Source organism: Phyllobates terribilis, unplaced genomic scaffold (assembly GCF_046119375.1).
Source record: "Phyllobates terribilis strain yellow unplaced genomic scaffold, ASM4611937v1 Scaffold_3__8_contigs__length_932513732, whole genome shotgun sequence".
NCBI classification, from domain to species: Eukaryota; Metazoa; Chordata; class Amphibia; order Anura; family Dendrobatidae; genus Phyllobates; species Phyllobates terribilis.
Genome location: NW_027362763.1, coordinates 645,374,665 through 645,397,602, shown reverse-complemented (window position 1 = coordinate 645,397,602; position 22,938 = coordinate 645,374,665). Strand labels below are relative to the sequence as shown.

At 53.6% G+C, this 22,938-nt stretch overlaps 2 protein-coding genes across 2 annotated transcripts in view; one reads left to right on the top strand and one right to left on the bottom strand.

The window, feature by feature from the left end:
* Positions 1-1,635, top strand: part of POLR1C (RNA polymerase I and III subunit C) — a 53,067-nt gene extending 51,432 nt beyond the window's left edge. The window contains exon 9 of the mRNA XM_073671622.1: positions 1,617-1,635. Coding sequence (XP_073527723.1) covers positions 1,617-1,618 — 2 coding nt within the window. The 3' untranslated portion in view covers positions 1,619-1,635. The remainder of the gene's footprint in view (positions 1-1,616) is intronic.
* A 1,463-nt stretch (positions 1,636-3,098) lies between these two features.
* XPO5 (exportin 5) overlaps positions 3,099-22,938 on the bottom strand; it is a 29,245-nt gene continuing 9,405 nt past the window's right edge. The window contains exons 19-32 of the mRNA XM_073671616.1: positions 22,818-22,923; positions 22,321-22,502; positions 22,138-22,238; positions 21,883-21,979; positions 20,763-20,898; positions 20,589-20,687; positions 20,484-20,509; positions 18,559-18,653; positions 17,297-17,389; positions 17,037-17,122; positions 14,301-14,408; positions 14,089-14,226; positions 13,857-14,018; positions 3,099-3,667 (exon numbers count right to left, since the gene is read on the bottom strand). Coding sequence (XP_073527717.1) covers positions 3,524-3,667; positions 13,857-14,018; positions 14,089-14,226; positions 14,301-14,408; positions 17,037-17,122; positions 17,297-17,389; positions 18,559-18,653; positions 20,484-20,509; positions 20,589-20,687; positions 20,763-20,898; positions 21,883-21,979; positions 22,138-22,238; positions 22,321-22,502; positions 22,818-22,923 — 1,573 coding nt within the window. The 3' untranslated portion in view covers positions 3,099-3,523. The remainder of the gene's footprint in view (positions 3,668-13,856; positions 14,019-14,088; positions 14,227-14,300; positions 14,409-17,036; positions 17,123-17,296; positions 17,390-18,558; positions 18,654-20,483; positions 20,510-20,588; positions 20,688-20,762; positions 20,899-21,882; positions 21,980-22,137; positions 22,239-22,320; positions 22,503-22,817; positions 22,924-22,938) is intronic.

Sequence of the window (22,938 nt, the reverse complement as noted above, 5' to 3'; positions counted from 1 at the left end):
TCTCATGATTGTATAAAAATTTTGCAGGAAGAGACTTCTGCTCCAGAGAATATGGTGGCACATCCGCTCGCACACCCTGCCTTGCACCTATGGACTGATGGATCCCGTTTCGCAGACCCTCAAGGGAAGTTCCACACGGGATATGCTGTCACAACAGACCTAACAGTCCTCAAGGCTGAAGCTCTACCACCATACATGTCTGCACAAGAAGCTGAACTTGTAGCTCTCACAGAAGCCTGGCACCTGGCAGCTGGAACAACGGCAAACATATATACCGATTCTAGGTATGGACATGGAATTTGCAATGATTTTGGACTCTTGTGGAAGTCTAGAGGATTCATCACAGCTGCAGGTACACCAGTGAAACATGCCTCATGGATTAAGGCCCTAATGAAGGCCCTGGAACTACCCATTCAGGTTGCTGTTATCAAGGTCAAGGCTCATGGAAGACTAGATTCCAGGGAAGCCAGGGGCAACCACCTAGCTGACCAAGCAGCCAAGACTGCGGCAGTGGAGAATGTGTCATCAAAGTGGCAGGAAAAGGAAGAAGAGATGGGGGAGACCCTGCAAACCGTAGCTGTGGCGCTCACTAGAGCAAGAGCCAAAGAACAGCCGGCGGAAGACCATACAAGTCCAGCGGAGACACGAGTAGAATCCAGGGGGGTCAGGATGCCTGAAGAAAAATTGTGTGAAGAACAAAAGGAAGACCCCCACTGAAGAAGTCAAGCAATGGAAAGCGGCGGTAGCCGTGCTGGCAGGTCGCAAAGATTTAAAGGTCGACTCAACTCTTTATCAAGTGGACGGAAAACCTTGCTTGCCCAGGCGCATGTACTCAGCCGTGGCAGCATGGGCTCACGGGCCTACACACAGAGGAAAGAATCAAGCCTTGGCATGTATCAAGAAACTGTACTTTGCACCCGGAATCTCTTCCACTGTGACTGCATACTCAAAATCCTGCTCTGTCTGCGCTACCTGCAACCCAACGTGTACGGCACGGGTCCCTTTCCAACACCTGGCTAAACCAGACTACCCTTGGCAGAGAATACAAGCCGACCATATCCAAATGCCTAAAGCAGGAAAATATGAGTACGTTTTGGTAGCCGTGGATATGTTCTCAGCCTGGCCCGAGGCCTACCCGGTTGTCAACATGACTGCTAAAGTCACAGCCAAGAAACTGATCATTGAAATTGCCTGCAGATTTGGAGTTCCCCAAGTCATAGAATCGGACCAAGGACCAGCTTTCACAGCAAATATCTACAAAGAACTCTGGAACATGTTGGGAACAGATTTGGGCCTCCACACTCCATACCATCCTGCCAGTTCAGGCAAAGTGGAGAGAATGAATTCCACACTCAAGACCCAGCTCTTGAAAATGACCCAAGATCATCCCCTCCCCTGGCCCGACCTACTCCCTATAGTATTGTATCATATCAGACACACCCCACAAACTAAACATGGGCTAACTCCCTATGAAATTTTGTTTGGGACCCCACCTAAAATAGGAGAAATTAGGCCCCAAGAGTTGTCTGAAACACATGATAGAGTAGTAAAATTTGTGATTGCCTTGTCTAAAGAATTGACTAACACCCGCTCTACAGTATCTGCTTCTCTCCCAGAATCCACAGGTGATGCGGTACATGATTTCATCCCAGGCGACCTGGTGTACGTAAAGAAGTTTGTCCGGAAAGACTGTCTCCAACCCAGATTTGAGGGCCCCTACACTGTGATCCTGACTACTCCTACAGCTCTGAAGCTTGAGGGCAAGAGCACCTGGATTCACGCCTCCCACTGCAAGAGAGACAGAACGAGTCTATAAAAGATGACTACCTTCTTCTATATCCTTTCCATATGGTTACTGTCTGTCCCAGGGTGGACAGCTACCACATTTTGGGTAGATACTCACGCAAAAATCCAGACGTATCGATTTGATTATTGTGACATAGTGGATTGCGCAGGAATGACATGGTATGCTGCATAGTCCCCTTATACAGGAAAGCTATAAACAATGCTGTTCCAACCTCCGGGACCTTTTTGAATCAAGAAACCACATCTCTGTTACATGATGATACCAGTAAGGAAGATATGGAGAAATACACTCCTTTGAATAAGCCTGACCAGACCCCCCATGACAGAGTCCAACTGAGAGATTTAGTTTAGGGTCAGTTGGGAGAACTCCATGTGTCATTTAGGGTAGGGCTCAATTGTCTGGGGGCGTCCCATAAGGGGGCAGCTTCTAAGATGATTGGGTGAAGAAATCCACCTCCCCTCTCCCCACACATGGACAGTCTCAAAGGCCCCGAAGCAAGGGAAAGCTTAGTGTTTAGGGGGGAATGTCAGGGTAAAAAAAAGAATATATATATATTTTTCCACTTTTATACTTTTATACGCTTTGCTTATGTACTAACCACGATTTTGTGTCTTATAACAATAAGCTTTCCTTGCTACGTGTTACTTAGATCGAAACTTATGCTAAGATGGTGCCAGTATCAGCCAAGCACCTGTTTCAGAGAAATGAAACCAAAACATCAACTGACTGTTGTCTGCCCAGAGACTGAGTTAAGGAGTCGTGGACCAATCAGGAGTGGCTGGATACTAGACATTTATGGCTTACCCCGCCCCGAACACTCCCTTTCCCCTCCCCATTATGTAGTGTATTTAGGTTTGTGCATGCGGAAATAAAGACAGAACATTGCTGAGATCGTGGCTTGCCAGTAGCCTTCTGAGCATGCTCTGAGTTTGAACCAGCTTGTTGTCTGACTCATTCTTTGAATGGTTGACCCATGCTCATAGCCTTAATTTGGAGTGACTGGAGGACGAGTGGAATGTCGCTACGACCCCGACATATATATTCCTGGGGTGATGGTGATTTTGTTCTTTCTCTGTAGGTCGGATCTTCTATTTTCTGTGATTTGTGTCGGGTTTTTGTCTTTGTTTTGTTCTGCAGTTTTGTTCTTATGTTTTGTGTCCTGTAATGTTTTATTGTTGTGTCATGTTTTGTATTCTTCTATCAATAAAAAATATCTACAATCTATTACTCCCTGTTATCAGCCATTACTGGGGGAGGCGGTGTATCTGCCATATAGAGTCGGACCCGTGCGTTGGTGTGAATCATTTACTGACGTCTCGGGGGGCTCTTTCTCTCTCGCCCGTCTATAATTATTAACATTTAGCTTAAAAATCGGAATCATAATGTAGAACCTGCGGGGCAAATAATAAATATGTGAATCCGGCCGGCAGAGGGTTAATCTTACCCTGGTAAATAAGAGGAAAATCCCATGTGCTCCATGCTGGGAGTTGTAGTATTTTGGTAGCAGCTGGCACGTGACCAGCGGCGGCGCTGTTAACCCCATCCCTCCCAGTGTCACGGTGCTGCACACAGAGAGCACTAGCGACATCAGTCCAGGAATGTCTGTCCATGATTGATGTGACCCCCATGGGGGGAGGATATTACTGCAGGGACGTCAGCCTCTCCTACTGAGGACCCTGGAAGTGCGGAGAACCTCCCTGCTGCTCCAACCTCGGGTCATGGTTGGAATAATCCCGGGAGCGACTCCGCGCAGCTTCCCAATATGGAGTCCGCATCCACGGCCGGCCGCGCCTTCTTCTGGAACAGCGATGGAAGATTCCGGATATGAACTTCTTTCCGAAACTGCTCCCCGAGAGGCTTCTATAGAGAGAAGAGGAGAAAAGCGTCAGAAAGCGGAGGGGCGGCCGCTACATGGAAATCATCAAAGTGACCAATGACCTTCTGACAGCAAAACGTAACTGTGACCACTCTCTGCTCGTTCTTGACCTCTCGCAGCTTTCGACACTGTTAACCACCATCTTCTACTCTCCATGCTCCACTCCATCGGCCTCCTGGTTCTCCTCCTATCTTTCTCACCACTCCTTCAGTGTATCGTTCCCTGGCTCCACTTCATTCCCTCTTCCTCTCACTATTTGGGGTCCCTCAGGGTTCAGTCCTTGGCCCGCTTCTCCTCTCTCTCTACATGGCCCCAACTAGACAGACCTTCGGCAAATTTGGCGTTCAGTACCATCTTTATGTGGACACACAACTATAATAATTTTTATAGTGCCAACATATTCCGCAGCTATCCCCTGACCTTACCCTCGCTGTACTACAGCACACCAGTGACTGTCCGCTCTCTATCTGAAACTCAACCTTTCCAAAACTGAATCATAGAATGTTATAGTTGGAGGGGACCACTCCGTTTCATCCCATTGCTTCTCGTGTTTCCATGTGTAAATGAGAATAAAGCTAATCCCTCTACAGTGTGACAGCCCTTCAGATATTTGTAGACAGCTATTAAGTCTCCTCTCAGTCTTCTTTTTTGCAGCTAAACATTCCCAAATCCTGCAACCGTTCCTCATAGGACATGGTTTGCAGACCGGTCACCATTCTGGTCGCTCTTCTCTGAACTTGCTCCAGTTTGTCGATGTCTTTTTTAAAATGTGGTGCCCAAAACTGTACACAGTATTCCAGATGAGGTCTGACCAAAGAGGAGTAAAGTGCGATAATGACTTCACGTGATCTAGACTGTATGCTTCGGTTACTACATCCCAGAACTGTGTTTGCCTTTTTTGCTGCTGCATCACACTGTTGACTCCTGTGCAGTCTATGATCTATTAGTATACCTAAGTCTTTTTCACATGTACTGTTGCTTAGTTCTATTCCTCCCATTCTGTAGATGCTTTTTTCATTTTTCTTGCCCAGATGTAAGACTTTCCATTTCTCCGTTAAAAACCATCCTGTTAGTTGCTGCCCACAGTTCGTTTGTTTAGATTTTCTTTAATCCTCTCTCTTCTCTAGTATTAGCAATCCCTAATAACGCTCTCACAAATCACTCAGCCATCTGCTCACTCTCTCTATTTTCCTTCCCTTAGTCGCATGTGATATTTCTCCTAATCCAGGACCTTCTTGTAATAACACTAACTCTTTCCCTGCTACACTCAGAAACCCTGCTAAACTCATTAATATTCCTTGCGTGCCTTCGGTCTCTTTTAATTGTGCCCTTTGGAATGTGTGGTCAGCACATAATAAACTCTCCTACATTCATAACTTCTTCCTTTCAAATTCCCTTCTGGCTCTCACTGAAACATGGATCCAGCAGTCGGGCACCACCGCCGCTGCTCTGTCATATGGTGGCCTACACTTCTCTCATACCCCGAGACCTGACAATAGATCACGTGGAGGTGTTGGTCTGCTTCTTTCAATAAAATGTACTTTTCAGGTTATTCCCCCCAGTACCCTCACTTATCTTCCCTTCTTTTGAGGCCCACACACTCAGAGTCTACGGGCCCTTCTTCCTGCGAGTGGCGGTTGTGTATCGCCCTCCAGGTCCCACCTGTCAGTTTCTGGATCACTTTGCCACTTGGCTTCCAAACTTTCTATTCTGTGATATACCCACTCTCATCATAGGGGTACTTTAACATCCCAATTGGCGATCCCCTCTCCCCATCTGCAGCTCATCTTTTATTGCCAACTTCCTCCTAAAGTCTTTCACAGCTTGCTAACTCGCCTACACATGAAGATGGAAATACTCTTGACCTGATCTTCGCACGGCTCTGTTCAATACATGACTTTACTAACTCTCCTCTTCCTCTCTCTGACCACAACCTTCTTTCATTCTCTGTCGAGAACTGTCACCCTGCTCAAGACACCCCCACTTTCCACACTTAGAAATATATGCACTAGTAGCACCCAGAAATTCATGAAACCGTTGCAATCATCATTGGCCCCAATCTCCTCCTTCTCATATCCCGACTCTGCATTGAAGCATTATAACGAAATAATGCTATGCGCCCTGGATGAAGCCGCACCTCCTACACAAAGAACAACTCGGCAAAGCCGGCGACAACCCTGGCACAAGCCGCAAACACGTTTTCTCCAGCGGTGCGCCGAAAGGATGTGGAGAAAATCTAATCTGCCCGAAGATTTCCTCCATTATAAATTTATGCTTAAAATCTATAACTCTGCTGTTTAACTCTCCAAACAAACCTACTTTAACAACCTCATCATCTCACGTGCCAATAATCTTTAACGCCTTGTTGACACTTTTCACTCTCTCCTTAAACATCACAGGCCCCAACGATCTGGCCAATTATTTCAAAGAAAAAATTTACCATATCCGACAGGAAATTTTCTCCCAATCCCCAAATGTTATGCATGCTCCTCCCTACCACATTGCATCTTGCTCACTTTCTGACTTTGAACCAGTCACGGAAGAAGAAGTGATCAGGCTCCTTGCATCTTCTCGCCCTACCACCTGCACCAGTGACCCTATTCCCTCACATCTCCTTCTGTCCCTTTCTCCAGCTGTCACCACTCATCTAACAAATATTCAACCTCTCCCTCTCATCTGGTATTTTTTCCTCCTCTTTTAAACACTCGAGCATACCTCCATTACTTAAAAAACCAACCCTCAATCAGCACTGCACTGCTAACTATAGACCTGTTTAGAATCTTCCCTTTATCTCTAAACTCTTGGAATGGAAGTCCATTCCTGTCAAATCCGCTATCTCTCAGATAACTCTCTTCTTGACCCTCTACAATCTGGTTTCTGCTCTTTACTCTCTACTGAAACTGCCCTCACTAAAGTCTCTAATGATCTACTAACAGCTAAATCTAATGGTCACTACTCCCTGCTGATCTCCTGGATCTCTGCAGCATTTGACACTGTGGATCACCAGCTCCTCCTCACTATGCTCCGCTCTATCGGGCTCAAGGACACTGTTCTCTCCTGGTTCTCCTCCTATCTCTCTGACCGCTCCTTCTCTGTGTCTTTCGCCGGCTCCTCCTCCTCTCTCCTTCCACTTATTGTCAGAGTTCCTCAAGGATCAGTCGTAGGCCCCCTTCTTTTCTCCTTATACATTGCTCCTATTGGACAAACCTTCAGCAGATTCGGTTTTCAGTACCATCTCTATGCTGATGACACCCAATTATACACCTCTGCTCCGGACATCACCCCGGCATTACTACAAAAGACCAGTGATTGTCTTTCCGCTGTCTCTAACATTATGTCCTCCCTCTGTCAAAAACTGAACTCCTCGTCTTTCCTCCCTCCACTAACTTACCTGTGCCCGATATTGCCATCTCCGTTTGTGGCTCCACTATTATTCCCCAGCAACAAGCCCGCTGTCTTGGGGTCATATTTGATTCAGATTTTTCCTTCACTACTCACATCAAAACAACTCACTCGCTCATGTCATCTACGCCTGAAAAACATCTCAAGAATCAGGACTTTTCCTACCTTTGACTTGGCAAAAACTCTTACTGTAGCTCTTATTCATTCACGTCTGGACTATTGCAACTCTATACTAATCGGTCTCCCTCTCTCTAAACTCTCCCCTCTCCAATCCGTCCCGAATGCAGCAGCCAGGATCATATTCCTCGCCAACCGCTACACCGATGCCTTCACCCTGTGCCAGTCATTGCACTGGTTGCCCATCCAATATAGAGATCAATATAAACTTATCACTCTTACCCACAAAGCTCTCCACGATTTAGCACCGCCCTATATCTCCTCCGTCTCAGTCTACCACGCGTGTTGCACCAATTCTTTGGAATGCACTACCCAAGACAATTCGATTAATTCCCAATAACCAGTTTTAAGCATGCCCTAAAACCCATTTCTTTACACTGGCCTATCACCTCAACACACAGTGATTAGCCTCTGTCTGTACTGTACACATACTGGCGGCGACCAGTTCATGTAGCGCTATGTACTTACCCTATTTACCATATTATGGCTGTATTATACAATACATTTACATTTTACCTTTTGTGTCCCCCCCCCATTTCCTCAGACTGTAAGCTTGCTTGAGCAGGGCCCTCACTCCTTTTAATATCTGAGTTATGCTGAATTATCATAAGTCCCCCCTAAAATTGTAAATTATTATTATTATCCCTCCTAGCTTTGTGTCATTAGCAAATGTAATCAGTTTACCCTTAAATTCCTTCATCTGAATCATTGATGAAGATGTTGAACAATACAGGTCCCAGGACAGAGCCGTGTGGTACCCCACTTGAGACATTCATCCAACTGAATGTGAAGCCATTTACGACCACTCTTTGGGTCCGATCACTAAGCCAGTGATGAATCCACCTAACAGTTGCCTTGTCCATTCCATACTTAGTCATTTTTTCAATAAGGATGGTGTGAGATACCTTCTCAAATGCTTTGCTGAAGTCAAGATATACTATATCTACAGCATTTCCCTGATCCACCCAGTCAGTGATTCTGTCATAGAAGGAAATTAAGTTAGTCTGACATGACTTGTTAGTTACAAACCCATGTTGGCTCTGGATCACTTCATTCTCATAAAGGTACTTGCATACATGTTGTTTAATAATTTGTTCAAAGATCTTTCCTGGTATAGAAGTAAGGCTCACCGGCCTATACTTCCCTGGGTACATCATCTTCCCCCTTTTTTGAAGATAGGGACAACATTCACTCTTCTCCAGTCTTCTGGAACTTCTCCTGTTCTCCAAGAATTTCCAAGGATTATGGAGAGTGGTTCAATAATTTCCTCTGCAATCTCCGTCAGTAACCTAGGATGTAATTCATCTGGACCTGGAGACTTGAATTAATTTATATTAGCTAAGTATTCCCACACTCTCTGTTTACAGATAACTTGGATTCTTCTGTTCCTTCAATAGTACAGTGAAGATCAGTTGATGCTACATTTACGTTCTTAGAGAAAACAGATGCAAAATAGGAATTTAATAGTTCGGTCTTCTTAGAATCATTTTTTACCACTTTACCATTTTCATCCTGTAAAAATCCTAGAGCATTTTTTACTTTTCTTTTACTTTTGACATACCCTCAAAATCCATTCTTATTGCTTTTGGCATCTCTTGCAAGCCTTAATTCATTATCAGCTTTAGCTACTCTGATACGTGCCCTGCAGGTTCTGCAGACAGCAGTATATTCTTCTTTAGATATGCCTCCCTATTTCCATTTGATAAACATTTCTTTCTTTCTTTTTAGCATGTGTTTAAGTTCTGTGTTCATCCATCCTGGTTTCCTTAAATGCTTCCTATACTTCCCACTTTTAGGGATTGTTAACGATTGTGCTTTGAGAATCTAATTTTTCAAAATTTCCCATCCTTCCTGGACATTTCTGTCCTTCAGGACATCCAGCCATTGGATCCCTCCTATCCTTTTTCTGAGACCCTTAAAAGCTGCCTTTCAGAAATCCAACCTTGAAGTCTGACTCTTCACAGGTTTTCCTGAACTTATTCTGCTCCCGCAGTCTACTCACCTCCCTAAATCTGAGATCTCCCTCTCAGTGTGTGGTATCACAATAATGCCGAGCCAGCAGGCGCATTGTCTGGGCGTTGTCTTCGACACCAATCTTTCCTTCACCTCTCATATACAATCTCTTGCCCGCTCTTGTCGCTTGCACCTGAAGAACATCTCTAGAATCCACCTTTCTCACAATGGAAACAAAAACCCTCACTGTTGCCCTCATCCACTCCCGCCTTGACTACTGTAACTCTCTATTAATTGGCCTCCCCCTCACTCGACTTTCCCCCCTCCAGTCCATCCTTAATGCTGCAGCCATCTACTTGGCTAATCGTTACTCAGACTCCTCCGCTCTGTGCCAGTCATTGCACTGGCTGCCCATACATTACAGGATCCAATTTAAATTGCTTATTGTCACCCACAAAGCTCTCCACAGTGTGGCACCCCCCCCACCTACTCCCTCATTACGGTGCGGCGCCCCCCTACATCTCCTCCCTCATGTGTTTATCGGACTACTAGTCTTCTACACTCTGCAAGCGACTTTCGACTAACATCCGCACTAATCCGTACCTCCCACTCCCGGCTTCAAGACTTCTCCCGAGCTGCACCTATTCTTTGGAATGCTCTACCCCAACTTACATGTTTTTTAGGGAGCGCCTAAAACTACACCTGTTTAGGACGGCCTATCACGTTCCCTAATCAAAGTCTGTTTTATATTTTTATAGCCCATTCATTATTTCGCCACCGAACCCAAAAGCACTACATATACTGGCTGGTGACGAGCTCTTGCAGCCTTTATCTATCCCTCATCCCCTCAAGATGGCCGGACCATCCTTGTAAATAAGCCCCTGTACTTTGTGTCACCCCCACCGCATTGTAGATTGTAAGCTCTTACGAGCAGCGATGTCATTATTTTTGCTTTAATTATTGTATTATCTTTAGCTATGTTACTTATGACTGTTGTATTTGAACCTCTGAATTGTAAAGCGCTGCGGAATATGTTGGCGCTATATAAATAAAGCTTACTATTATATACCACCATACAGTGCACCTACCATCCTGTACATTATATACACCAGTGCCAGGACATGTAATAACCCTATATACCCACCTCTTCCGACAAGCCTACAACCTGCAGTAACCCTCGCTCCACCATACTGCCACACGACCAGCTCTACCCACATCTACTGTATCCTCACCCATCCCCTGTAGACTGTGAGCCCTCGCGGGCAGGGTCCTCGCTCCACCATACCGCTGCACGACCAGCTCTACCCTCACCTACTGTATCCTCACCCATCCCCTGTAGACTGTGAGCCCTCGCAGACAGGGTCCTCGCTCCACCATACCGCTGCACGACCAGCTCTATCCTCACCTACTGTATTCTCACCCATCCCTTGTAGACTGTGAGCCCTCGCGGGCAGGGTCCTCGTTCCACCATACCGCTGCACGACCAGCTCTACCCTCACCTACTGTATCCTCACCCATCCCTTGTAGACTGTGAGCCCTCGCAGGCAGGGTCCTCGCTCCACCATACCGCTGCACGACCAGCTCTACCCTCACCTACTGTATCCTCACCCATCCCTTGTAGACTGTGAGCCCTCGCAGGCAGGGTCCTCGCTCCACCATACCGCTGCACGACCAGCTCTACCCTCACCTACTGTATCCTCACCCATCCCCTGTAGACTGTGAGCCCTCGCGGGCAGGGTCCTCGCTCCACCATACCGCTGCACGACCAGCTCTACCCTCACCTACTGTATCCTCACCCATCCCTTGTAGACTATGAGCCCTCGCGGGCAGGGTCCTCGCTCCACCATACCGCTGTATGACCAGCTCTACCCTCACCTACTGTATCCTCACCCATCCCTTGTAGACTGAGCCCTCGCGGGCAGGGTCCTCGCTCCACCATACCGCTGCACGACCAGCTCTACCCTTACCTACTGTATCCTCACCCATCCCTTGTAGACTGTGAGCCCTCGGGGGCAGGGTCCTCGCTCCACCATACCGCTGCACGACCAGCTCTACCCTCACCTACTGTATCCTCACCCATCCCCTGTAGACTGTGAGCCCTCGCGGGCAGGGTCCTCGCTCCACCATACCGCTGCACGACCAGCTCTACCCTCACCTACTGTATCCTCACCCATCCCCTGTAGATTGTGAGCCCTCGCGGGCAGGGTCCTCGCTCCACCATACCGCTGCACGACCAGCTCTACCCTCACCTACTGTATCCTCACCCATCCCTTGTAGACTGTGAGCCCTCGGGGGCAGGGTCCTCGCTCCACCATACCGCTGCACGACCAGCTCTACCCTCACCTACTGTATCCTCACCCATCCCCTGTAGATTGTGAGTCCTCGCTCCACCATACCGCTGCACGACCAGCTCTACCCTCACCTACTGTATCCTCACCCATCCCCTGTAGATTGTGAGCCCTCGCGGGCAGGGTCCTCGCTCCACCATACCGCTGCACGACCAGCTCTACCCTCACCTACTGTATCCTCACCCATCCCCTGTAGACTGTGAGCCCTCGCGGGCAGGGTCCTCGCTCCACCATACCGCTGCACGACCAGCTCTACCCTCACCTACTGTATCCTCACCCATCCCCTGTAGATTGTGAGCCCTCGCGGGCAGGGTCCTCGCTCCTCCTGTACCAGTCGCTGTCACATTGTGTTCAAGATTATTGTAATTGCTTTTGTATTTAAAAGATTCATGGAATAAATGGCGCTATAATAATAAATCATAATATAATTATTATTCCGCCATACTGTGCAAGCTGGCAAAATACACTATGGCATTGGAACTCCAAATTTATACTGTCCCGTCTTTCTATTAGACAATATACTGCCGAAATCCATCCAGCTGACCCAGCCGTGTGAGCGGCACTATACACGCTGTGTAGAAGGGCGGGGTATATTAATTATATATATATATATATATATACACACACACACACACACACACACACACACATATATACACTGTGTTCCAAATTATTATGCAAATAAATATTTTCTCAGATTTTCCCAAATTCCCTATATGAATTGCAGTCATTGTAATTTTCCAGTCAAATAACTATTAGAGCACAATTGAAAGGTTTTTGTATAAACTGCCGATGATAACAGGAGATTTATAAAAAATAAACTCAAACTGCACTCAAAATGCATGTTCCAAATTATTATGCACAGCAGAGGTTTCAACCTTTTCATTTTAATAAAGAACAAAAAAATGGTCATTTGTGAAATTATAATCATTAGCCGGTTATTACACACTGAAATCAAACAGTTTTCAACACAAAACTTTATTCTAGGTGATGTTACATTTTCACATAGGACCCCTTGTTCGAAAGGAGCTTCTGAACTCTCTCGTCCATTGAATTTGTCAGGTTTTGGATGGTTTCTGCTTCAATTGTTTTGCATGAGGACAGAATACCCTCCCAGAGCTGTTGCTTAGATGTGAACTGCCTCCCGCCATCATAGACACTCCTTTTAATGATGCTCCAGAGGTTCTCAATGGTGTTGAGGTCAGGGGAGCATGGGGGTCACACCATAAGTTTGTCCCCTTTTATGCCCATATCAGCCAGAGATGCAGATGTGTTATGTGCAGCATGAGATGGTGCATTATCATGCATGAAATGATCTTGCTGTGGAATACACGGTTCTTCTGCTTGAACCATGGAAGGAAGTGCTGTTTGAGAAACTCCACATACATTATGGAGTTCACCTTTACCCCTTCAGGGATCCTAAAGGGGCCGACAATCTCTCTCCCCATGATTCCAGCCCAAAACATTACTCCACCTCCTCCTTGTTGGCGCTGTAGCCGTGTTTGCGTGGGGTGTCCATCAACCAGCCATCCTCCACTCCATCCATCTGGACCATCGAGCGTTGCACAGCACTCATCGGTGAACAAAACAGTTTTGAAGTCAGTCTTCATGTAATGTTTGGCCCACTGGAGCCGTTTCTGCTTGTGTGAAGTGGATAGAGGAGGTCGACAGGATGGCTTACGCACAGCTGCAAACCTCTGAAGGACCCTGCATCTTGTTGTTCGGGGGACGTTGGAGGCACAAGCAGCTTCAAAAACTTGTCTGCTGCTATGACAAGGCTTTTTTGCCGCTGCTCTTTTAACCTGACGTAATTGCCTGGAGGAAAGAGTCCTCAATTTTCCCTTATCAGCACGCACACGTGTGTACTGTGAATCCGCTACATACTTCTTGAGTGTGCGATGATCAGGATGAAGTGTCTTGGCAATGTTGATTGTAGTCATGCCTTGACCTAAACACTCCACAATTTGTTGCTTCTCAGCAGCCGACACATCCTTTTTCTTTCCCATTTTGGCAGAAAATGTAGGCTGCTTAATAATGTGCGACAGCCTTCTTAAGTAGTCTTGCCTTTCATTGGACACACCTGCCAAACTAATTAGCACAGGTGTCTGCAATTGCTTACAGTGATATAAAGAGCCCTGACACACATCACCATCAATGAGTTTAACTGACAAACAAACAACTTCTTCCCTTATCACTCCTAAACACTTTTTGCATAATAATTTGGAACAGTGTGTATTATATATATACACACACACACACACATATATATATATACAATCACCCATCTGCTCACCCCAATGCAGCCGGAGATCAGGCGTCTGAACTGGTCCCGGCGCCGCTTCTCTCCTTGTTTCTGAGTCGGGTACAAGAGTCTTGAGTCAAACTGCTGCAGAGAGTCGCTGTGGATCTCCGGGATCTGCTCCATCACCACCCGCAGCTCGGGGACCTGAGGACGCTGGAGAGGGAGACAGTTAGCAGGGAGGGGGCCGGGCAGGCGGGTCTGTGTTTCTGGCCACGATTCTCACCAGGGAGATGTAGATCTGGAACGCCAGGTTCACCAGGGCGGCGTTACAACTCTCGTGCTGTCCGTGGATCTGGAGCCCACGGAGAACATTACTAAAAAAGCAGATGGCGGCTTCAGAGGGCAAAGAGCTGGAGACCACCTGAGGGGAAGAAGGGGACACATGACAACTCCATCTACTCTGCGGTGCAGGGCGATAGTCTGCAGGACACGCACCTGCTTTAGGAGCGGCCAGCAGAGCTGAGAGGCGGCTTTCTGACAGGCGGGGGTGTCCATCCAGATGAGCGGACTATAGGCGCTGATCAGCAGCGTGGTCGACACGTCCTGAAAGAGAGAACAGCATGGAGGAGCGCCCCCAGACCCCGGCACAGAGGAAGAGCCCGGGCGCCCCCAGACCCCGGCACAGAGGAAGAGCCCGGGCGCCCCCAGACCCCGGCACAGAGGAAGAGCCCGGGCGCCCCCAGACCCCGGCACAGAGGAGGAGCCCGGGCGCCCCCAGACCCCGGCACAGAGGAGGAGCCCGGGCGCCCCCAGACCCCGGCACAGAGGAGGAGCCGCTCGCCCCCAGACCCCGGCACAGAGGAAGAGCCCGGGCGCCCCCAGACCCCGGCACAGAGGAGGAGCCCGGGCGCCCCCAGACCCCGGCACAGAGGAAGAGCCCGGGCGCCCCCAGACCCCGGCACAGAGGAAGAGCCCGGGTGCCCCCAGACCCCGGCACAGAGGAAGAGCCCGGGCGCCCCCAGACCCCGGCACAGAGGAAGAGCCCGGGCGCCCCCAGACCCCGGCACAGAGGAAGAGCCCGGGCGCCCCCAGACCCCGGCACAGAGGAGGAGCCGCTCGCCCCCAGACCCCGGCACAGAGGAGGAGCCCGGGCGCCCCCAGACCCCGGCACAGAGGAAGAGCCCGGGCGCCCCCAGACCCCGGCACAGAGGAGGAGCCCGGGTGCCCCCAGACCCCGGCACAGAGAAGGAGCCCGGGTGCCCGCAGACCCTGGCACAGAGGAGGAGCCCGGGTGCCCCCAGACCCCGGCACAGAGGAGGAGCCCGGGTGCCCCCAGACCCCGGCACAGAGGAGGAGCCCGGGTGCCCCCAGACCCCGGCACAGAGGAGGAGCCCGGGTGCCCCCCAGACCCCGGCACAGAGGAGGAGCCCGGGTGCCCCCCAGACCCCGGCACAGAGGAGGAGCCCGGGTGCCCCCCAGACCCCGGAACAGAGGAGGAGCCCGGGCGCCCCCCAGACCCCGGAACAGAGGAGGAGCCCGGGCGCCCCCCAGACCCCGGAACAGAGGAGGAGCCCGGGCGCCCCCCAGACCCCGGAACAGAGGAGGAGCCCGGGCGCCCCCCAGACCCCGGCACAGAGGAGGAGCCCGGGTGCCCCCAGACCCCGGCACAGAGGAGGAGCCCGGGTGCCCCCAGACCCCGGCACAGAGGAGGAGCCCGGGTGCCCCCAGACCCCGGCACAGAGGAAGAGCCCGGGCGCCCCCAGACCCCGGCACAGAGGAAGAGCCCGGGCGCCCCCAGACCCCGGCACAGAGGAAGAGCCCGGGCGCCCCCAGACCCCGGCACAGAGGAAGAGCCCGGGCGCCCCCAGACCCCGGCACAGAGGAAGAGCCCGGGCGCCCCCAGACCCCGGCACAGAGGAAGAGCCCGGGCGCCCCCAGACCCCGGCACAGAGGAGGAGCCCGGGCGCCCCCAGACCCCGGCACAGAGGAGGAGCCCGGGTGCCCCCAGACCCCGGCACAGAGGAAGAGCCCGGGCGCCCCCAGACCCCGGCACAGAGGAGGAGCCCGGGCGCCCCCAGACCCCGGCACAGAGGAAGAGCCCGGGCGCCCCCAGACCCCGGCATAGAGGAAGAGCCCGGGCGCCCCCCGACCCCGGCACAGAGGAAGAGCCGCTCGCCCCCAGACCCCGGCACAGAGGAGGAGCCCGGGTGCCCCCAGACCCCGGCACAGAGGAGGAGCCCGGGTGCCCCCAGACCCCGGCACAGAGGAGGAGCCCGGGTGCCCCCAGACCCCGGCACAGAGGAGGAGCCCGGGTGCCCCCAGACCCCGGCACAGAGGAGGAGCCCGGGTGCCCCCCAGACCCCGGCACAGAGGAGGAGCCCGGGTGCCCCCCAGACCCCGGCACAGAGGAGGAGCCCGAGTGCCCCCCAGACCCCGGCACAGAGGAGGAGCCCGGGTGCCCCCCAGACCCCGGAACAGAGGAGGAGCCCGGGCGCCCCCCAGACCCCGGCACAGAGGAGGAGCCCGGGCGCCCCCCAGACCCCGGCACAGAGGAGGAGCCCGGGCGCCCCCCAGACCCCGGAACAGAGGAGGAGCCCGGGCGCCCCCCAGACCCCGGAACAGAGGAGGAGCCCGGGCGCCCCCCAGACCCCGGCACAGAGGAGGAGCCCGGGTGCCCCCAGACCCCGGCACAGAGGAGGAGCCCGGGCGCCCCCAGACCCCGGCACAGAGGAGGAGCCCGGGCGCCCCCAGACCCCGGCACAGAGGAGGAGCCCGGGCGCCCCCAGACCCCGGCACAGAGGAAGAGCCCGGGCGCCCCCAGACCCCGGCACAGAGGAAGAGCCCGGGCGCCCCCAGACCCCGGCACAGAGGAAGAACCCGGGCGCCCCCAGACCCCGGCACAGAGGAAGAGCCCGGGCGCCCCCAGACCCCGGCACAGAGGAAGAGCCCGAGCGCCCCCAGACCCCGGCACAGAGGAAGAGCCCGGGCGCCCCCAGACCCCGGCACAGAGGAAGAGCCCGGGCGCCCCCAGACCCCGGCACAGAGGAAGAGCCCGAGCGCCCCCAGACCCCGGCACAGAGGAAGAGCCCGAGCGCCCCCAGACCCCGGCACAGAGGAAGAGCCCGGGCGCCCCCAGACCCCGGCACAGAGGAAGAGCCCGGGCACCCCCAGACCTCGGCACAGAGGAAGAGCCCGGGCGCCCCCAGACCCCGGCACACAGGAGCCGCTCACCTCTTGTGACATGAGGAGCTTCCCGAGTTCTGTCAGCTCCAGGGATCCGGCCGCCGCTGCCGCGTCCACGCTCATCATTTCTTCTTCTGGAGGGGGAGAATGAGGTGAGAGGCGACAATGGAAGATCCCACTAATACAGCCGACGTAGAGACGGGGGCAGACACGGTGGTCGCCCGGCCCTGACAACCTGCGGGCAGTAATGGCAGCCACATCTGTAGTTGGGGGCTCAGCACCATTCCTGGGGGGAATAGCCATCTTACCCTCAGCTTCGCCCTGAGCAGCGCTGCGCACGTCCTCTGCACCGGCGGAGCCAGAGGAGGCGTCCGAGGTCTTCTTGGCAATACAGCTGGCAACTGCAAAGAGACCGGGGTCTAAAATTATCCAGGAGTATACAGGGGGTGTCAGTGACAGGTGGGGTGCACGGCCGGTGATATGGAGGGGTGATATGTGAGGGGTGGGGTGCACGGCCGGTGATACAGAGGGGAGTGTGTGAGGGGTGGGGTGCATGGCCGGTGATACAGAGGGGAGTGTGTGAGGGGTGGGGTGCACGGCCGGTGATACGTGAGGGGTGGGGTGCACGGCCGGTGATACAGAGGGGAGTGTGTGAGGGGTGGGGTGCACGGCCGGTGATACAGAGGGGTGATATGTGAGGGGTGGGGTGCACGGCCGGTGATACAGAGGGGAGTGTGTGAGGGGTGGGGTGCACGGCCGGTGATACAGAGGGGTGATACGTGAGGGGTGGGGTGCACGGCCGGTGATACAGAGGGGAGTGTGTGAGGGGTGGGGTGCACGGCCGGTGATACAGAGGGGAGTGTGTGAGGGGTGGGGTGCACGGCCGGTGATACAGAGGGGAGTGTGTGAGGGGTGGGGTGCACGGCCGGTGATACAGAGGGGAGTGTGTGAGGGGTGGGGTGCACGGCCGGTGATACAGAGGGGTGATACGTGAGGGGTCGGGTGCACGGCCGGTGATACAGAGGGGAGTGTGTGAGGGGTGGGGTGCACGGCCGGTGATACGGAGGGGAGTGTGTGAGGGGTGGGGTGCACGGCCGGTGATACAGAGGGGAGTGTGTGAGGGGTGGGGTGCACGGCCGGTGATACAGAGGGGTGATACGTGAGGGGTGGGGTGCACGGCCGGTGATACAGAGGGGAGTGTGTGAGGGGTGGGGTGCACGGCCGGTGATACAGAGGGGAGTGTGTGAGGGGTGGGGTGCACGGCCGGTGATACGGAGGGGAGTGTGTGAGGGGTGGGGTGCACGGCCGGTGATACAGAGGGGAGTGTGTGAGGGGTGGGGTGCACGGCCGGTGATACAGAGGGGTGATACGTGAGGGGTGGGGTGCACGGCCGGTGATACAGAGGGGAGTGTGTGAGGGGTGGGGTGCACGGCCGGTGATACAGAGGGGAGTGTGTGAGGGGTGGGGTGCACGGCCGGTGATACAGAGGGGAGTGTGTGAGGGGTGGGGTGCACGGCCGGTGATACAGAGGGGCGTCTGGGAGGGGGGCAGTATACAAGGAGGCACTCACCGATCAAGTCCACCATCTCCCGGCTCAGCAGCCGCACCAGCTCCACCTCCAGGATCTCCGTGGACTCAGTGTTCAGCTCCATGTAATCCTTCTCACTGTGGAGAAACCACCCAGGAGCCGACATTTATCATTCCCACTCCAGTCACACCCAGAGCTGCACACACTTCTGCAGTTACCAGAGCCGGCGTCACCACCCGGGCAAGTGCCAGGGCCCTGAGCAAGCGGGAGTGGGGTGCACCTCTCCCTATTCCTCTGCAGCGCCCTCGTCTTCTGACATCTCAGGGCAGAGAGCGGGAAAACGGCGACGCTGAGGAGTCCAGAGCCGCGAGGAGAGGACGAGGCGGGGCCCATCATACTGGACGGAGGGCCCCGCGGGGCCCATCATACTGGACGGAGGGCCCCGCGGGTCCCATCATACTGGACGGAGGGCCCCGCGGGTCCCATCATACTGGACGGAGGGCCCCGCGGGGCCCATCATACTGGACGGAGGGCCCCGCGGGGCCCATCATACTGGACGGAGGGCGATGTGGAGCCCATTATTCTGTACGGAGGGCTATGCGGGTCCCATTATACTGTACGGAGCGCTATGCGGGTCCCATTATACTGTACGGAGGGCTATGTGGGCCCATTATACTGTATGGAGGACTATGTGGGCCCATTATACTGTATGGAGGACTATGTGGGGCCATTATACTGTAAGGAGGACTATGTGGGGCTCATACTGTAAGGAGGACTATGTGGGGCTCATACTGTAAGGAGGACTATGTGGGGCTCATACTGTAAGGAGGACTATGTGGGGCTCATACTGTAAGGAGGACTATGTGGGGCTCATACTGTAAGGAGGACTATGTGGGGCTCATACTGTAAGGAGGACTATGTGGGGCTCATACTGTAAGGAGGACTATGTGGGGCTCATACTGTAAGGAGGACTATGTGGGGCTCATACTGTAAGGAGGACTATGTGGGGCTCATACTGTATGGAGGACTATGTGGGGCTCATACTGTATGGAGGACTATGTGGGGCTCATACTGTATGGAGGACTATGTGGGGCTCATTACACTGTATGGAGGACTTTGTGGGGCCATTATACTGTATGGAGGATTATGTGGGGCTCATTACACTGTATGGAGGACTATGTGGGGCTCATTACACTGTATGGAGGACTATGTGGGGCTCATTATACTGTATGGAGGACTATGTGGGCCCATTATACTGTATGGAGGACTATGTGGGGCCATTATTCCGTATGAAGGACTATGTGGGCCCATTATACTGTATGGAGGACTATGTGGGGCCATTATTCCGTATGAAGGACTATGTGGGGCTCATTATTCTGTATGGAGGACTATGTGGGGCTCATTATTCTGTATGGAGGACTATGTGCAGCCATTATACTGTATGGAGGACTATGTGCGGCCATTATACTGTATGGAGGACTATGTGGGGCTCATTATACTGTATGGAGGACTATGTGGGGCTCATTATTCTGTATGGAGGACTATGTGGGGCCATTATACTGTATGGAGGACTATGTGCGGCCATTATACTGTATGGAGGACTATACTGTCCGGTCTGCACTGTGCGCTGCGAGGTTCTGAGCTATTGTAGGATTTACAATAGATCTCACTCGTGATGTAAGACGTGACATCTTTGCATTGTACTATATCTATATTTCTTATCTCTGCATCATGAATCGTGATATGTGTTAAAGGGGCCACTGAGACTTTCTCCCGGGACCCATGAAGACCTGGAGCCGGCCCTGGCAGTCACAACTTGGCTTTCTCGGGTTTCCACATTGCAGAACATGTGAGATGTGAACTTGCACATGGTACATGAGCTTCATGAATGCAGCTCTGGAGGGGACTGGAGTGGCGAGCTGAATTAAGTGGAGCTCTATTTCCTGCATCCTTCGCTCTGAACTTACCTCGCCAGCCACTTCTGTGACAGCCTCTGCAAAATAAAGTGAAAGGCGTGGGTAAGGTTGAGCTGTTCTGGGGTCATCGGTGTTCGGGGGTCTGCATGGCGTTACCTGGTGCAGGAAGCTGAGGAGCGGCCCCAGGATCGGGCACAGGAGGCTCTCGTACTTGTCAGGCGGGCAGGAGAGGATCAGCGGCTTCACGAACAGTCGTAATCACAGGTTAAGGACTCAGCTGAGGACGGCAGCGCCCCCCACCCCTACATCCCACCCTACAGAAAGGATATGGAGCATCGGCCGCAGGCGGAAGTCAGGGAGGTTGTTGAGGTTACAGAAGGCAGAGTTACCAAGTCGCATCGCCAAACCCGGGACCGAGTAAAAATCTTCCAGCAACGACGGCCCGAGGTTTCCAAGAATCTGACACCTGGAGGAGGAAGATGATGAAGACTGGAGGCGGCGGCAAACAAGCCCGGGAAAGAGGAGGAGAGCCGCTCTTGCGCACGCAGGGGAGGCGAACCGCTCTTGCGCACGCAGGGGCGGCGAACCGAGAGCACGCGCCTTGAGCACGCGTCTTGCGCCCGCAGAGGCGGCGAACCGCTCTTGCGCCCGCAGAGGCGGCGAACCGCTCTTGCGCACGCAGAGGCGGCGAACCGCTCTTGCGCACGCAGAGGCGGCGAACCGCTCTTGCGCACGCAGAGGCGGCGAACCGAGAGCGGGCGCCTTGCGCACGCAGAGGCGGCGAACCGAGAGCACGCGCCTTGAGCACGCAGAGGAGGCGAACCGAGAGCACGCGCCTTGCGCACGCAGAGGAGGCGAACCGAGAGCACGCGCCTTGCGCACGCAGAGGAGGCGAACCGAGAGCACGCGCCTTGCGCACGCAGAGGAGGCGAACCGAGAGCACGCGCCTTGCGCACGCAGAGGAGGCGAACCGAGAGCACGCGCCTTGAGCACGCGCCTTGCGCACGCAGAGGCGGCGAACCGCTCTTGCGCACGCAGAGGCGGCGAACCGAGACCGGGCGCCTTGCGCACGCAGAGGAGGCAAACCAAGAGAGGGCGCCTTGCGCACGCAGAGGCAGCGAACCGAGAGCACGCGCCTTGAGCACGCAGAGGAGGCGAACCGAGAGCACGCGCCTTGCGCACGCAGAGGAGGCGAACCGAGAGCACGCGCCTTGAGCACGCGCCTTGCGCACGCAGAGGCGGCGAACCGCTCTTGCGCACGCAGAGGCGGCGAACCGAGAGCGGGCGCCTTGCGCACGCAGAGGAGGCAAACCAAGAGAGGGCGCCTTGCGCACGCAGAGGCAGCGAACCGAGAGCACGCGCCTTGAGCACGCGCCTTGCGCACGCAGAGGAGGCGAACAGAGATCGGGCGCCTTGCGCACGCAGAGGAGGCAGCGGGTCGGGTACTCACCAGCAATCATGAAGGGAGCAGAGGAAGCCCTGCATCCTCTCCTGCGCAGTCTTATACACCGGAGAATCGTACACATCCAGCAGCGGCTGCACCATCCCTGTAATATCGGAGCGTCAGCTTTCCGTGATACCAGAGGGGGGCACAATCATAATAGGATCAAAGGTGCCAAACTAGAAGTGGGGGGTGTCAGAGGTTGCAGCCATAACTCCACCCACAGCGCAATGGTGGAATGACACCAGTTGGCTCCAGTATTACCCAGGATGCACTTCTTCTCCACGTCCAGCATATCCAGGCATTTCACATAGAAGTCGCCCATTTTCTGAATGATTTCGGGAAGGTACAAATTGTTCAACGCGCTAGAAGATGGAGGAGAGGCGGCGTGAGGAGGGGCGGCGCGGAGGAGAGGCGGCGCGGAGGAGGACAGTGGCTACTACTCACCTCACCAGGCTCAGAAGCCGGTCCAGCAGTTTCAGCACCTCCTTACTGCAGGGATTGTGGCAGATGGGGGCCCCCTTAGACGAGTACCCCACCACGTAGCCACCAGCCTTGGCCTGCTCGGGGTTGCTGGGCCAGCGCGCTCGTCTGAGCACCGCCTCCAGCGCAAAAAGGCAGAAGCTGAGCTGCAAGCAAAAAACCAAGTCAACTGTCAGCAACGAACTAGAGGGTGGCACCAGAAAACATGGCGGCCTCACCACTCTGTGCCACCAGCAACATGGAGGGAAGGGCTGAACACCGTACTGGTACATGCACCTCACGGCCAGGGCTCATACACGGGGCTGCAGATATGAGACCTCTTCCCCAGCTATCAGCCATAGACCTTGGGGTAGAAGGTAACAGATGACCCCGGCCGAGGACAAGTGTGATGTCAGGGCATTACAGGTATCTAGCAGGCCGAGGGCTTAGGTTAGAGGTGAGGGGTCACATCAGAGACTCACCTGGCTGCGGTTCACCTTCCACGGACCCTCGCCATTATCTTCCTTTTCACCCTTCAAGATATCGGCTCCCATATAAGAAATTAACTCGTCGGGACCGGAGATCGCCCTGGAAGAGAAGAGG